Here is a 17,777-nt window from a genome sequence, read left to right as displayed (position 1 = left end):
ATGATTGTACAGCTCGATGGTACTGTTTTTCAATCCACAAATTATACTACATGTCTTATTTGACAGATGAGGAATTATTAATGTCCAGTATTTTCCAGAACTATTTACTTTCAGTGTTTCTTCAAATCATAGTAGGATTTTGTACTGAATTCAATTGGGAAACAAAATAAGTGTTGGCAAAATCCAGGGTTTTAATATTTTCTGAATCTGTTCTCTTTGAAATTAGATATATATATTTTAATTATTGAAAATTCACTGATGGTGTTACCATAAAAACTGGGTAAGGTAATAAAGGTATTTGAATATTGTTAGCATATATCTTCAATGTACCTCTGTATTTGAAAATGAGTCCATTTTATATTTTAATAAAAGATTTAGACTTCCATATTGTACTTGTTGCAGCAATTTCAAAGTAATTGCAAATAGTCATTAATTTTTGATAATAATTTTAAGTGGTCCATAACTTTGAAAGTAGTTATTAATAAATAACATTTTAAAATCTTTTAAATAGCTGATTTTAGAAATGCTATTATATTTAATGTTTAAGCTATAAATGATGGATTACAGCCATGAAATAAAAGTAGATCTAGAGTACATAAAAACTTGCTTTAAGAGGCATTGGATTAAAAGCAAGTTCCTGTTGTGTATCTGCGTATGTGTTTTAAAGCATACCATTTGGCACACGAAAGTGTAGTGGGTGCTGTGGATGGAAGAAGACAGGTGGTGGTCCAGAACTTACATAATAACTAGGGTTATTTCCCCGAGCAGGACAGTAGGGTGCAGGCTGATAATAGCAAGTTACATGATCTGTATTAGGTAGGATATTCAGTTCTCCAAGTACTTTTAAAGCCATAACAGTGATCATGTTAAGAGTCTGCCTTCTTTCATGACCCATGAGGCAAACAGTGCTTTCATCCACAACTCCACGCAAGGTCATAAGGTATTCATACTTGCTCTTTTCCTCACCTATGAAATGATTGCGGAGGTATGATTCGATTTTCTTTTGTTGTTCTCTTACATCAGGAAAATCAATGAAGAATCTAGAACACATGTAACGCTCCAGAGTCTTGATTTCTCTCTGAGAAGCTGGCTTGAAGTCACGAACCAGCAAGTTGCTGTACTTGAGAAGGCCACCACCTCTAATCTCTTCAGGTTTTCTGGTAGATATCAGTTTGTATTGCAAGTGTGTCATTGCTTCCTGGAAGTCTCCGTACATGCTTTCAGCTACCACAACAGGATAGGATCCTTGGCTAAGACAAGCATTTTTGTCAATGTAGAAGTTGAGCATGGAATCAAGAACAATTTGAAAGGAATCAACACTAAATTCAAATTGTCGTCTGAGTGAATTCACAAATTTCAGTTCTATATTCTTCCCAGTGTTGTTTGAAAGAGAGATGAGACTCCAACGATCATGCTTATTGCAAACTTTGACCATCTTCTGCACATAGGCCTCTTTCATGATCGTCGTGGTGATCTTGTCCTTTTTAACGCCTTTTGGTAAGAAGTCCAGTAGACAACTTAGAACTGTATCTTTAATAACCTGAAATTCTCGATCACTTGGCAGTTCGACTCCAAAAATAATGTCCAAATCCTTATAGTTGATTCCATTATGGCTCGCAAGTATGTAACTTGCTGTGGAACCATTCAGTCGAGTATCTTTAATGATAATCTCTTTCTCTATGAGTTGGTCTTTCACAATGTGAATGATATCTTTTGGTTTTACCTCCATAGTGGGAAAGTGTCCTTTTCCATGAATTGGAATTACTTCATCTAGCACTTGATCTAGTGTTATAACTTGATCCCAGGTGAGAGAGCTGAATCTTATTTCAGACATTTTTATGTCAGTAGATGAACTAGAAATCAAACAAATATTGAGAAGAAATGTTAATATCTTTAAAAGTACATACATAAAGCATTTTAAATAGCTGAAAATATACATTCCCTTAGCACGAATCAAACTAATACTAGGAAGTAAGTTATCAATGGATCTAATTATGTCTAAGTCTAGACATGAAAGAAAATCAATAGTTATATCAAAACTGTTAAATCCGCTGATGTATGCAAACAGGTATTTTCCTGATGTGGTAAAATGAAATTACTTACTTAGGGCTCATCTATCCATACATATTTGAAGTTTCCAACAAATGATTGAATGAGACATGCAAATAAGATGCAGAGGACATTAACTTGGTAAATGGTCAGCTTTGCCACACTTCTGTGTATAAGAGAGCCATCTCAGAAACAGGAAATCAGAATCCTTGGAGCACCAATAAAGAACTAACAATGGAGTGTGTATGAGATCGCCCTGTCTGAAAGGGTGGAGGCAGTTGATACAGCAGAGGCACCAGAGGCCACAGCTCTGAAACCATGAGGCAGAACAGAGGAACAGCACTGAGACTGAAAGCAGTGTGGTGGGTGCCCAGGTCCATGGAACTAGGCACCAGAGATCAAGGATACATGTAACTAAGAGCCAGAGGACCAGAGAAATGTAGCTGCAAAGAAGCACTGCTGTAAACAAAAGATTGTGTCCTTAATGTTTCGGATCCTGATTTGTGGTGACTTGTTAAATTACCTAAAAAGCCCCCATAAGTTTGAGTATTGCCTATGAGCTCGGTGTGGCCCTTACAAAAGATTATTGAAGCCAGCAGAGATACAGAGTACCTGAGGAGGTATGGTTTGAGTCCGGATTGGGTAAAGAAGGATGGTGAATGGAGGAATGTCTGACCTCTTCCTTGTGACAATCTACCTTAGGCTGGCATGGAGTTGGATAATCCTCTTTTGTGTGTAGCCATAGGCAAGCACACATGGGCCCCAGGCAATTTTCTCAATTGGAGCCAGGAGTGGGATTTGTTAAAAATTACTCTAGACTCATGGTAGCATGAAGTTTTATAAGAGAAAGAAAGATGTAGTAGGGCAAATGAAACTTTTGACTTTTAGATGATTATGTTGGTTGCTCTAATGATTGAAATGACTGTAATCAATGTTAAACTGTAGCCAAAGGAAGAAAAACTGCTTCTGCAGTGAAACAGGGCAAAAGGCAAGCTGGTTAAATTAGCTAGATGGCCAGGGAGTGCTGGAGACACCCTGCCAGAGCTCAAGGCCATATACAAATGGAGAGGATAGTCTGAGGGGCAGAAGAGAAAACTGAATTTCAGTGTTGTTTTAGAAAGGATTGTGTGTTTAGGGTTACATCTTTAGCTGACTTACTATGGATATTGGTATTTCCTACAAAGTATTATAAAATAGACATGCATGTGCAATATAAATGAATACTGGGTATTATGATCAGATAGTGCGTAAACATGCTTTTACCTATAATTGATTGCATTTGCTAAAAATGGAGTTAGGAATTTACTGGAAGAAATAAGCGTTTTTGTTTCAAACCAAGACAGAGTAAATGGCCTTACGTAGAAAAGCTGAGCCCACTTAGAACCTTAAATATTAGGATATTTGTATTTTAAAAGACATGAAGACCCACACCTAACTGCTGAAAGAACAGAATTACCTTTGAAGGGAAGACGTGTGTGTGTGTGTGTGTGTGTGTGCATGTGGCGGGGGGATGACTGTTTGCCTTTTAAATCTCTGAGCAGTTTCCCTTTGGGTGAACCCAGGCTGGAAAAGTCTACTGTTGAGTGGAATGGGGGGAAATGCAGCAATAAAGAAACAGTTGAATCTGAGTATGTTCCATTGTAAACCTGGCTCACAGAAGCTACAGATATGAGAAAGAGGAGGAAGGGCTGGCTGGTCTAAAGTTTAAACAGTTGTGTGGACCCCACGCCTATGGGCATGACCTAGCTTCTGAAGGGTAGGACTAATGAAAGTGAGTGAAGGGGCCAGATGATCTGAAGTGCAGGGAGGTGTGTGTGTGTGTGTGTGTGTGTGTGTGTGTGAACTCCTAAACTTTCTACTACTCCTCATTAGACCTAGCTTGGATGTCTAGGGCTAAGTTGAATGAAATGAGCCATAAATACATAATGGCTTTTTATGGATGACCTGCTCTAGACCAGACTTCGCTCAAGGATGCAGATGTTCAATATTCCAATTGGAATATTCTTCAGATAAAAAAATCAGGCTTGTCTCCCAAGAGTACTGAGTTGATAAAATAAACCACCACCAACAAAGCACCCACCAAACTCACTGACATGGAGTCAATTCTGATTCATGGTTACCTTACAGGGCAGGATATAACTGCCCCTGTGGGTTTCTGAGACTCGTTACAGGAGTGGAAAACTGAGGCAAACTAAGAATCTAGTTAACTTCAGTTTTCCTCATGTTTCCTATTCACAATCAAGCCGTTGACTGTGATTATAAGAACACATGTAAACATGCTATCTATTTTCACTTTAAATTCAGGATCGCTAACTACAATAAATGCATCATGACTATTTCATGAACAAAATTAATACCATCAAGCAAATACCATAATTTTAGTATATATATAGGGAAAAAAATGACTAAGACAGGCACTTATGCATTGAGCTACTAACCACCAGATTGGTGGTTTGAACCTACTAGCTGCTCTGCAGGAGCAAGAGAAAAATGAGGCTTTCTCCTCCTATAAAGGTGTATAGTCTCGGGAACCCACAAGGGCCACTATGAATCAAGATCTCCTCACATGACAATGAGGGTTTGGTAATCGTTGCAATTATTATGATCCCAGATAGTCCCTATGAGAAAATGGCATGAAGGCGGTATCTGATCTTCTCTGGCTACACAAAGGAGACGGCGAACTGAACTCCATACTAGCCCAAGGCAGACTTTTCCAAGGCAGAGTTCAGACATGCCCCCAACCTCCATTCTTCTCTACCCTAGATTGACACCAACAGTTCCTCCGTGGCACTCTACTTATCTGATGGGTTTGCTAATCCATTGCAGTGGTCACACAGAATTCACATATGATACCCGAGATTATGCTGGTATACTAAAGAAGTTAACAAGGTACCAAAAGTAAGGAGCAGAAAGCATTGAGGATGCAGTTTTTGGCCATGGCAGTGCCTCTTTGAAGCACCTCTTCACAGTCACATATTTCTGGTCCTCAGGCTCTCAGCCACATGGTCCCTTGGACTATCGTGCCTAGGTCCACGGGCCTGGAAGTTCACTACTCTGCCTCAGTGGTGATGCTTTTTCTCAGCTCTTCCTCATGATCTTTGAACTGTGGCCTCTGGTGCCTCTTCTGCCTCCACATCTTCAGACAAGGATCTCATACACAATCCTCTGGTGGTTCTTCTTTCTTGGTTGTTTCAGGATCCCCTGTGTTCCTGCCTCTGAGATAGCTCTTATACTCAGAGTGACAAAGCTTCCTGCAATAGAATTCTCTGCACCTTATTTGTATGGTCTCACAATCATTTGGTATGAGCTACAAATACTTACAGATAGACAAGCCATAGGAAATAATTTCACTTCACCATAGGCCACCCTATGACTCTTCTAGCCATTGTCTCTTTCATAGAATTAAGAATTAACTATTCCCCCTTTCATTTACATCATCTACAATTATGATTTTTATGATCACAACCATGTTATTACTTACACCTCAATCATATAATCCTATCAATATGTTCCTCCACCCTCTCTTACCCAGAGGTCATATGGCAGAGCAAAAGAAAGGCAAACATCTTGAGTGCATTCAAGCAAAAGATTTCATTGATTAAATTCAAGAGTCTAGGTTGGGGATGGGAGAAATTAGAATACATGTTACTGAAAGACACATAAAAGGAGACATATTCAATGAATGGAATGCCATAGTATTTTAAAAATAATACATAGCATCTTTAATACAAAATTATTAGGAATTTTTACAAATACTATAGTTTCACATATATTACTGCTCTAACTTTAAAGAATATTATTGAAGCCCTCTATTATTCCTTGAGAATATGGACAGTATCCAATTCATCACCTCTTTTATGTGTCTTTTAAGAAATTTGGGTTGAGTAAAGCACCCACGATACTACAAAACAATACAATCACCATAGAAAGCAGTATGGCATTTCCTCAGAAAGTTGGATCATGCCATATGATCCAGCAATCTCTTTTCTTGGTATATGTCATAAAGAAATAAAAGCCATGGCACAAAAAGATATATTGACAACCATGTTCATCACAGCATAATTTATAATAGCCCAAAGATGGAAACAATCTGAGTGTCCATCAGTAGAAGAAAGGATAGGTAAACCTTGGCACACAGACAAAATGAAATACTATGTAAAGTGAAAAAAAAAGATGAATCTGTGAAGCATCTCATAACATAGATGACCCTGGAGGACATTATGTTGAGTGAAATAAGTGAATCACAAAAGGGCAAATATTGTATAAGACCACTGCTATAAATAGTCAAGAAAAGGTTTTCACACTAAAAGAAGCATTCTTTGATGGTTCCCAGGTGTAGGAAGGGAGAGGATTGGAGAGGAAGTCACAGGCTAGAGGGTAGATAGGTGTTAACGTGGGAAAAGAGGAAAATAATATAAAGAAGATGGAGATTGGTCACAAAGGATGAAGGCAGAGCAAGGCATTGGGAAGTTTACCAGAGTTAAAGGCAACAGAGGCAAATACTGTTCTATACACAATCCTACAGTGGTGGTGATCTACGAGTAGATGCTCAAATTAATATACAGGCTTAACAAGGAAGGCAGGAAGAATGGGTATATGAATATATATATTTATTTGTCAAATATATATATATATTTGATGTGTGTATAAATATATATATTTATATATTTGAAAGAGGATATTTGTAAATGTCCATTAATGTTTACTACAAAAATATCCATGAATGTGGTAGAACCTACAGAAGGTAAAGTTATGAATACTTCTTAGACATGACAAAACTCCTTGAGGGAATGAGTCACTGTGCCTGGGGATCAGGAGCATAGTAATGGGGACATCAAGGACTACTGGCATAGCACAGTTCACAAAGACAGTGTTCTACATCCTACTTGTGTGAATAACAACTAGGGTCTTAAAAGCTCAGAAGCAGCCATCTAAAGTACGATGATGAGTCTCACATTATTAAACATGTATCATATATCATATGAAATGCAGAATGTTATAATGCATTGTATATAATGTATAATGAAAATCAAAAGACACGTGGAAACAACTAGCCCAGTGGAGTAATGGACCACACAGACATCAGTCTCCACACCCCTAAGATCAGAAGAAATAGATAGTGTCTGGCTACCACTAACAACTCCTCTGAAAAAGCATCCCATTCGAAGGTCCTAGAAAATGTGGGCAAATATGTGCACCAAATCTCAAAATCATTGAAAAAAAAAAAAGGGTTACTGGTCAGATAGATACAGGTAGGATCCCTAAGAGTATGGCTCTTAGCCACCTTTTAGGCCTGCAACTGAAATCCTGTGGTAACCATTTAACATCCAAAGGGCAGAATTTTCCTCTAGTACAGAGATGGAAACAAGAACTATAGGAAGTGGAATAGGTGGTGGTACATTGAGGGGATTGCAATGGGTGAGTTGAAACAAACTGTGTATGAATTAACAAATGTAAAACTGATGATCTGCTTGGTAAATCTTCAACTAAGTTCTATTTTTAATAAAATGAATATCACCTTAAAATGAAAATGATGCTACTAAATTTATCCCCAACATGAGAGCAAGAATAGATTCCTAAGTTTCAAAAATGCTTTCTGCAGATGTGTAATGGGATATGCTCAGATTTTATGATGAGGATGTACTAGAAAATTAAACATAATACAATACAAAATAAAGACCTTTATAATATATACTATAAATTCAATTAGATACAGTTACACTTTTAAGTAATTAGATAAAATTTCAGTGATTACCATATATACTCGAATATCAGCTAACCAAAATATCAGCTGAAGCACCGAAGTTTACCACAAAAACTACATTAAAAAATGTGCTGAAAACTCAGCTTATACAGGAGTATATATTGGTATATGGATCCTCAAATACTCTATTAAGCTAAGCAAATAAATCAATAAAAGTAAAATTCATAACAGGTATACTTTTGGGACTAGGCAGTCTTTCCTAATTGGAGAAATACAAATTATACTAAGCTTAAAATAATTTTATGTATTCTTATTTTACCTGAGGAGTGAGTTATCAGACAGAATCTGGAAATTTTAGTTCCAGCATTACATTATACCCTAATAGAACCAGAGTAAATAGTTGCTTGTTTGGTTTTAAACACATCAATTACTAAAAGCATTATAGTTTGATCAGGTATGCAACATCTAAGGCAATCTTTAAAGGTGAATTGACTTGAATGTAAATTTGTTGGATTTTTATTCAAGAGAAATTTTTACAGTGTCTTTTGGACTGTTCTAAGGGCAAGATGATATATGAAGGAAGAGAGTATATACTAAATTACTAGAAATCCTAATTTCCATTTTCTTCAAGAATTATTACTGAATTGTTTGAAAGTAACAAAATTTGGCATGCTTAAATTATTCTGAAAAGGAGCAATTCATAACTCTGGCTGTCTTAATTTTAAAGATTAGAAGATAGAAAATTTACTTAAAATATTTTAGATATAAGAAATTCAAACAGTAAACTTTTCATAAATGACATAGTAAAAGTCCCCAAATTGATTCTTAATATACACTTTGACTTTATCAATAATGTGAAAACATAAAAATTCCATGGTCTAATAACTGCAGCTTCACAATTCCTATGCAAATCTGCACCTCTAAGTGTCTATGATTTGAAATGCAAATGATTTATGTTAGTATATTCACATAGTCAAAATTATCAAATGTCTTTCCATACAAATATTTCCAGGACCTTCAAGTACTAATAAAAATAATCCAAAGTCATGTTTAAAATAACTACCTAACTGTTAACATTCAGAATGTCATCAAACCAAGAGAAAATAAGTTCTACTTAATACCTTGGATCTCTTCATAGACATAAGAAAAGGAAGGGAATGTACGTAATTTTATTTTGTGGACAGAATCAAAGAAAGTTCATATAAAAATAAGAAAACAGGTCAGAATTTAATTTCAAAAACTCTTAACAAGTAAGAAAACTGACCATCAATGTGTGACTATCCAGCTTTAGTTTTGCTTAATATAATAAAGAAAAGATCAGGTATCTGAGCTAGTGGATCTGCACCTGAATGATTGTCAAGGGCACACAAAAGTATATATATATATATATAATCTCTACCCTAATGCGGCTAAGAAAAGTGTATTCCTAAAAGAACTTGTCTGCAGTTATCACGGAAATACTTTAAACACATTTTGTTTGGAATAATTCTATGCATGTATGAACTAGAACCATAGTCGCACTACTACTCTCATATAATCCTCTGTCAAAGTTAGAGCTTTAATAACAAGCTATGCTTTTACATTTATTTGCAACTATATAAACTGATTTAAAAAATGTAATATATATTCTTGTTGAAATAAGTATCATTACTAATTAAGGCACCAATTCACCAAGCACTTCTACTGGCATATGCTTAGAAAATGCAAATTACAAATGTACAAAATAGCCTTAGGAAATAAATTTTTGATAATAAATCTCCTGATACATACATATAAAATTATATGTATATTTATATGTGCACATAAAGTATAATGTCACAATGAAACAAATACCAATACTTTGTATTGCTCTGAAATCTATATACCAGTATTCATGTCCATTAACATGGATAATTAACATTTGAGAGTAATTTTATAAATCTCTAGCATAGCTACGGTTTATTTTTCCTTAGTAGGAAATATCAATATAATGCCATTGGCAAAAATTTCAAACATAACTTGACCATAATGATACTTTACTATCACACCTCATATAGTAAAATCAAACTCCCATATATAGAAGTTTAAAAAAATATTTGTTGAGAAACCTAATTTGAATATTTTTGAACCAAAACCAGGCTTAATGAAACTTTGGATGTTGGTTAAGGTGGTGTGGAGTGGGTGAATTCTTACAAAGCATCCAGACTGATTTAATTTCTGTTTTTAATAAGTAGTAGTAGAAGTTTTCGTGAACATGAACTGTATAGCTACATTTTCTGGAGCTAACAGCATAAATTCAAATTAAAACTTACAAAAATTCACCACTTAAACTGAAGTCGAACACAAAACCAGCAATTCTTATTTTCCAAATGTGTAAATGAACAGGAACCCGCTTGCAGAGCATATAAATCCTTTCTTTCTGATCCTCTACCTCCGAGCAGTTCACTAATTTTTATGTTAACACTTCCTCAGCGACTTTAATTATCCTTAGCCACCCTGTAATGCAAAATAAAAGTGGTTTCCATTATTCAATTGACCAAATTCATTTGGGAATATAAGAGAAAGCACATTGCTTGGATGTTGTCTAAGCACGTTGCTTAGATAGATTTCACAAGGGCTGTGAATGGGCATGAAATATAATTGTTCTCCCTATTAAAGCCCATAGCCCCTATGATCATGGCAAAGGAAAGGAAATTTAGCCACTGTTTTAATATTAATATTAAAACTACATTTTCAAAAATAGTGAGAAAACATTTAAGACTTACATTTCAAGGGTGACTTTCACAGATGCTGTTCAGTTGAATTAATAAGATGATTCAGTGGAATGCTCAGTGAAAATTGTAATTCTCACTTTATCACAGATAAATTCAAGAACCAATCAGGAACAGGCAAAGACAAGAATATCAACAATAGAGTTCTTTGACAAATGTTACATTCATACACCCACATGTAGACAAACGGAGAGACTGTGGCCACAATGTATCATATTTTACCAGTTCAAGGAGAAAGAAATTATTTGCTTAATAGGAAAAAGTATTAGATATTTTATACACTTCATTTGTTTGAAAGAGAGAACGTTAATGCCTGCAATAAATGATGTTAAATGACAATGAAGTATTTATTTAAACATGGGTTTATTCACAACCAACTATTATGCCTTAAAAACACAAAGTACATTTTTAGAAAAAACAATATGATCAAGAAGAAATCATGATGACCAAATCATATTACTTTTATTATTCTATGCTGCATGAAATAATACAGGAAAATACTCTGACTACATTCATATAAGGCACTAAAAAGCTGAACAATGTCTATGAAACAAAAGTGTGAATCATCTATCATTAGTGTCTTACATTGTTTTCACTCTGCTAAAATTAAACAGTTCATAATTACATTAACCAAAGATAAGTATCATATCAATATGTGACTCATTCAAATCTGAGAGAAAGAAAAAAATGAAATATTAATTAAAATACCTATAAACTAACAAGCCAGGCAAGCGTTTAAAAGATGCTCTTTCCCATCCTTGCCACTATTTTGTATCTGGCTATGTGGTTTACAAAAAATATGATGTCCACATTTTTATCATTTTCCCTTCAAAAGTATAGTTCGCCATAGTAGCTCGTTGCTCAATGGATATTATTTTGACTTAATAATTACTTGAAAATAGAGAACTGTAAAAAATGAATAACTAATACTCATGTAGGTATAAATAAGGTAAAAAGTAACAATTATCTTAAACAAGGTCCACTTTTCCATTTTAAAAATTCTTAACAGTACAGTGAGCTTTTTGAAGTAATTTTTTCTTTCAGTTGCAAACTACTGTATCAAAACAAGGCCAAGTGATTGTTAGCATCAGAGTTGATCATTTCAAAATTGTCCATCTAGTTCTGGTCTCAGAGTTGTGGAACTGATATTTATCTGTTCAGTTCATTTACTGGACTACAATGTTTTCATATGCCTTTACATTTTTATCATTCTTCCTTCCTCTGCATGGGGAAACATCAGTAGTTCTACCTCAGATGGCTGCTCACAAACTTTTAAAACCCCAGGTTGTAAATGCCAAAGTTAGATTTAGAACATTGTCTTTGTAAACTATCCTCTGCCAGTCGACTTTATATCCTCCAATACTATGGTCTGGAACCCCTCCCAGGATAGGTGACTTGTTCTCTCAAGGCACTTGGTTATAGCTAAGACGTTTAATAACTTTCCCCCTATGTGTTCTCCCATATTCAAGTATATATATACATATCACATTAAAACACATGGAGAAGTATATATTTGTGAGTGTACTTTTAAAAATAGTTTTATTAGGGGCTCATACAACTCTTATCACAATCCATACATACATCAATTGTGTAAAGCACATTTGTACATTCATTGCCCTCAAAACATTTGCTCTCCACCTAAACCCCTGGCATCAGCTCATTTTTTCCCTCCCTTCCCACTCCCCACTCCCCACTCCCTCATGAACCCTTGATAATTTATAAATTATTATTTTGTTATAGCTTTCCCTGTCAGATATCTCCCTTCACCCACTTTTCTGCTCTCCTTCCCCCAGGGAGGAGGTCACATGTAGATCCTTGTAATCGGTTCCCCCTTTCCAACCCACCCTCCCTCTACCCTCTCAGTGTCGCCACTGTGAGTGTACTTTTAATCACCTTTTTGACCTATTCAAATTGTCTATCTATCTATCTATCTATCTATCTATCTATCTATCTATCTATCTATCTATCTATCTTTTTTAGTATTTCAGTGATGCATATATAATAGGATTTGCCTTTGTTTTATATATACTATAAATGCAATATATACAATATGTATATATCGTGTATAATGCATATATGTGTGTATACACATATAATGTAAGTTATATAATAGAATTTACGTGTGTATGTATATATGTGTGTGTATATATAGTGTTTGTGTGTATATATATAGTGTGTGTGTATAGTGTGTGTGTACATATAGTGTGTGTATATAGTGTGTGTATGTAGTGTGTGTATAGTGTGTGTATATAGTGTGTGTGTATATATAGTGTGTGTATATAGTGTGTGTATATAGTGTGTATAGTGTGTATGTGTAGTGTGTGTATAGTGTGTGTACATAGTGTGTGTGTGTATGTGTGTATATATAGTATGTGTATATATAGTGTGTGTATATAGTGTGTGTGTGTATAGTGTGTGTGTATAGTGTGTGTGTATCCCTGGCCTGGTCCACTTTAGAGGCAGCATTATCATCTTCTTGAAAAATAATACAGGCAACCTGCAGGGGACAACATTTGTAATGTATTTTTAATGATAATATCATTTATCTAGCCAATGCTATGTATCTGAAAATACTAGTGAGAAAAGTAAATCATAAATATCTAAGTTTATTAGACTAAAGTATATGGAACATTCACCTATACAGACTAACAACTTAAGAAATTGAACACTGCTTAAGAAAACAATGTGGTTAAAACCCTGTCATCTGAAAACATACAAAAAAACCTTATCATCTAATCTCCCCTTTGATGCTCTGTTTGATCTGATTTTTAATATCTTCTGTCTTTTAATGAAAAAACAGGGTTTATCTCTGTTGTATTTTGTCATTGTTGGTAGCCTTCTTGACCCTGTTTTATATTTTCTATGTTTTTTCAGTCCATCAAACCCAGGATGGACGAAACTCTAGAGACAACAACTAGAATAAGGGTTCCTGGGGGGTACAGCACAGGAGCGGGGTGGTGGGTAAGGAGGAGGTGATATCAAGGAATACAAGAAGGAAGGGAATGCTTTGAAACTGATTGGGGTAGCAATTGCACACTGCTGCTTGGTATGACTGAACTGTGGAATGGTATGACATCTGAATTGGGTGTGAATGATTTGAAAGAAAAAAAAGAAAACAATGAGGGTTAGAGACAGGGCAAAATTTTTCATAACACTCACTCACTAAGGCAAACTATGCCTGCAAAACTAAGACATGTTTCAAAAAGCAAAGGAATAGGAAAAGAGCACATATATGTCAGTCTTACGTTGCCAATTATTGGACAACCTTGAAAGTCCGAGATTTGAACCAAAGTCCAATGATTCAAAGTCCATGACATTGGGATAGCAGTCACCAGCTTCTTTTAACCTTAAGATGGTTCAGCTTTAATTTCAAAGGCATATTTTAGTTCTTTTAAATCTGCATCAGGTGTGTTCCAGGTAAAGTCACGGGCCTATAGGATTCCTCTGGGTGTTATCCAGTTGTTTGTGCCTGTTTTTTCCCCTCTCTAGGGTTTTTTTGTGTGTACTTCTATTGATTGCCGTTCCTGCCGTTTTGTGGTACAGTACTTCCTGATGGGTGGGATGCTGAATCATGTGAGGTAATAGACTCCACTGGCTAATGTTTTAACTGGGTCAGGAAACCTCAGGTCTCTCCCACCTCAAGGCACCCCCTCTGGCTTTTGAGGAAGAGCAAAAACATATGGGTAGCTGCAGTCCTCTCTAGTGACAAGTAATATCTCAAATAGCCAATGCTTACAATATCGATGAAGATTGGGTTTTTCCCTTTTCTGTTGTGCTAACTTAAAGCATAGGGATATCCGTCAGGGAGAATAAAAGCAGTGTTCAGTCGATTCAACTCTTAGAAACCTTACAGGATAGAATACATCTACACCAGAGTTTCTAAGGTTGTAAATCTTTAAGAAAGAATTTCTCTCATTTTTATCCTGAGGAGAAGCTATTAAGTTCAAGTCACAAACCTTTAGGTTGGCAGCCCAATGCTTAGCCAATGGTACCACCAAGACTCCTCGAAGAGCAGTGAAATTTAAAAAAAAATCACTGTACCAAAGGGAGCTCTCGTGCTTTAGTTGTGTTAATAGAGTAAGCTAATTAAAAGTGATGATCTGTTTTCAGAGTTATTATTACATAAAGATGGAATTAAGAAAGACTACATTTTAAACTTACTTTTCCTTGAGAAACTCATATTTTGTACTTATTTCACACATCAATGACTTCTTATATATCTTAAGTAACTTGAGCCCAGAGTAATTATGCCTATTTTATTTTCTGAATGTCTATTAGAAGTTAAAATATTGAAAGAACCCATTTTTGCTCTGAATTAGACTTTGGTTCATTCTTCTACTCTACTAAAAGCTGAGTACGTTTTTCTTATGAAAGAAACAGCCTGTATCTTTCTGGTTAGCAACCTAATGCATCACTCCCTATGCCACTAGAGCTTTTGTACCCGTATCTTAATAGATAAATACAACATGTGTGAGAATTCATGCAGAAATTATAGTAAGATCAAACTATTTGAGTGTTTATATAAAGCTTTTATTCTTGTGTGCATGTAATTTTTATATGGATTTATATGATTGACAGTGGTCCCAGAGAAATACTTATATCACAAGACATTTCCTTTTTTGCCATGATTTGTTGTTGATGTCAGGAGTCATTGTGGATGTTGAGTCTACCAAACAAATGTTCGGGAGGGGTAACCAGGACTGTGCACTTTTAAGCTGTTGTAATTTTCAAATCTGATTCTGAAGAATGAATCATATTACTACTGATGCTAAGAAAGTTCCAATTTAGGTAAATTCACTAAGTAATTTTTATAGGGTTCATATCAAAACAACATTTGCAAAAATTCACTTGTCCCTGATTCTACTAATGAAATCAATAAGTTAATTTTAAACATTTGCATACACTCACAACTGTAATTCAGAGAATTGTGAAGTTAGAGAGAATGATGCTTATATAAAAATTATTTTCCTAACTTTTTAAAAGGTTCATATTGAAAATTATGGTAATTAATAACTTTTACATACTAAAATGACATAGTACTCAAAAATATAATTAAGCTTATTATATTCAAGTTTGTCCCATAGGGGCAGATAGAAAAAGCAAAACATCATTTTTTCTATACCAAAAGATTAAGAAATGTCAAGGGTTTCCTGTTTCTATTTAGATGTAAAACAATGCAGGCATATCTATTTTCTATTTTAATTCTATCACTCTCTTCACTTCATGCCCATCTCCTTTCAAATACTATGCCCTATTTGCCATGTTTGCTAGACGAGGTTCTTACTGAGAATTTACACTAATTCCTGGTTTCATATAACATATGTATAGAGAAATAACTGTCATGAAATTCCTATATATAAGTGAAACTATGCTAAAAACATGATTTTTTATTTGAAAGGTCTTGGAAAAATGTGTATTGGAAAAAATAAGATATATTTACCAGGTACCTAAATACCTACAAAAAGAGTGCACAGTTCTCAACAAGGGACAGCTATGAATTTCAAAGCCTGGTGGCTCAGAAACTAAAACAGGCTGCCTTCTCTCAGACTTGTTCAACCCCAAGGAAATAATGCTCTTCTCATTCTATACCCTAACCAACCTTATAAACGTTCTCATCTTTATTTGCATTTTGGTTAATGTATCTTATTTTTAATTGTCTAATATGTGTAATGTTCTCAGTAAATCATCTCCCTTTTTGGGTTTAACACCTGTCTCTTACCATGACCAAAGTGTGAGAGTGATGCTCTTGCCCTTTATTATTTTCTCTTCACAGTGGTTAGTAGAAGTTGACAAGGATCAACAGCCTCCATAAAGTCAGGCTTCTTTAACTGCCAATGCAGATGGGAAGGGTTGGTGTCTCACCAAAATACTACCATTCTTAGGGAATGTACTGGTTATAGGAACTGCAAATCTCATTGGAGGGACTGGGTGGAGTCATTGCTGTAAATCCCCTAAAGTGCAATTAGCTCCAGGGCACACTGAAAGCTAAAGCTACCTAGTGAGCCAGTGTCCTCTTTTCTGAATTGGATGCTGTATCTCTTTCTAGAACCCTTACTGTAAACTTATAACAAGGAAAGCCTTTCCCATAATTCCAAATATTTTACTTTCCATGTAGGTTAACACTCAAAGGATCAAAGATTCCTTGGGGGATTGAAGTAGACTACCATATACATTTACTATGTGACTCAGGAATTTTATCCAAAAAAGCAGGAAAGTTGGTACTTAAAAGAATGGTTGTGGAGAAAGTCTTGTTTTTTTATTTTATCTCCATACAAATGTGTCCCCCTTTACCTTAACTGCACCCTCTTAGATTTTATAACACATTGCATTAACTGCTGATCTCTTTTCAGTTCCCTAGAGGAAAAATTGGTGGACAAAGTGTGATACTAAGGTCAGGCCAGGCTCATAGAGGACTTAGCTTGGTAAGGACTAGGGGAAAAAGAGAGAGAGATTGATTTTATATAGAGATAGAGATAGAGATAGAGATAGAGATAGAGATAGAGAGATAGAGAGAGAGAGAGAGAGAGAGAGAGAGAGAGAGAGAGAGAGAGAGAGAGAGACAGAGACAGAGACCCAGAGGAGTATTTTTTTTAAAAATTGGGCGGGGGGAGAGAATGAGGAAGGAAAGAAAGAAGGAAAGGACAAAAGCGCACAGGTGCAAACTTGTGCAAAAATCTGTCAGCGCTTTAAATTGTTACTGTCAACAGGCAAGATGGTGCTAAAATGACTGCCCCCAATGCAACCTTCTAAACCCATGCCCTCACTAGACAGACTTCCTTCTAGGCTCATACCACTGGAGGTGGTCCATAGCATCAGAATATCCAGAGTCAAAAGAATCTCTTTATTAATTTCCCTTTTCTTTTGTGCTGAACTTTCTCCAGTGGGATAATTCTACATTTTCTCCCTATCACTGCCATCAAGTCAATTTGACTTATAGTGACGTAGCAGGACAGGGTAAAACAACGCCTATGCGTTTCTGAGACTGTCACTCTGTACTCATCTTTCTCCTGCTGAGCAGCTGGTGGTTTCAGACTTTAGCAGCCCCAAATGTAATCTGCTATGCTCACACAGCCTTTCCCTTGTCTTTCTAACCATGTTGAAATAAATATGTCTACTTTATGTCAGCCCTATCACTTACGCATCCACCCCATTAATAACTTATCCTTGTCCCTAAATTTCTTCAACCATTTCCAACATAAACACAAACTCAAGTTCATGGTCATAAGGCATGGCTAGTAAAACAAATAATCCTTCATGCTCTTTATCTTGTGGAG

General features: G+C 35.6%; 1 protein-coding gene across 1 annotated transcript; it reads right to left on the bottom strand.

Moving 5' to 3' along the window:
* Positions 1-661: 661 nt before the first annotated feature.
* Positions 662-1,834, bottom strand: TENT5D (terminal nucleotidyltransferase 5D). The gene has a single exon (XM_075539333.1). The coding sequence runs from the start codon at positions 1,832-1,834 to the stop codon at positions 662-664; it is 1,173 nt and encodes a 390-aa protein (XP_075395448.1).
* Between the last annotated feature and the right edge of the window lie 15,943 nt (positions 1,835-17,777).

This window comes from Tenrec ecaudatus, chromosome X, assembly GCF_050624435.1.
Source record: "Tenrec ecaudatus isolate mTenEca1 chromosome X, mTenEca1.hap1, whole genome shotgun sequence".
In the NCBI taxonomy this organism is placed as follows: domain Eukaryota; kingdom Metazoa; phylum Chordata; class Mammalia; order Afrosoricida; family Tenrecidae; genus Tenrec; species Tenrec ecaudatus.
Note: the sequence above shows the minus strand (reverse complement) of the source record. Positions and strands in the feature narration are given on the sequence as shown.

Excerpts from the sequence above, each read along its gene's own strand:
- TENT5D (XM_075539333.1), bottom strand. The coding sequence starts at position 1,834 with ATGTCTGAAATAAGATTCAGCTCTCTCACCTGGGATCAAGTTATAACA.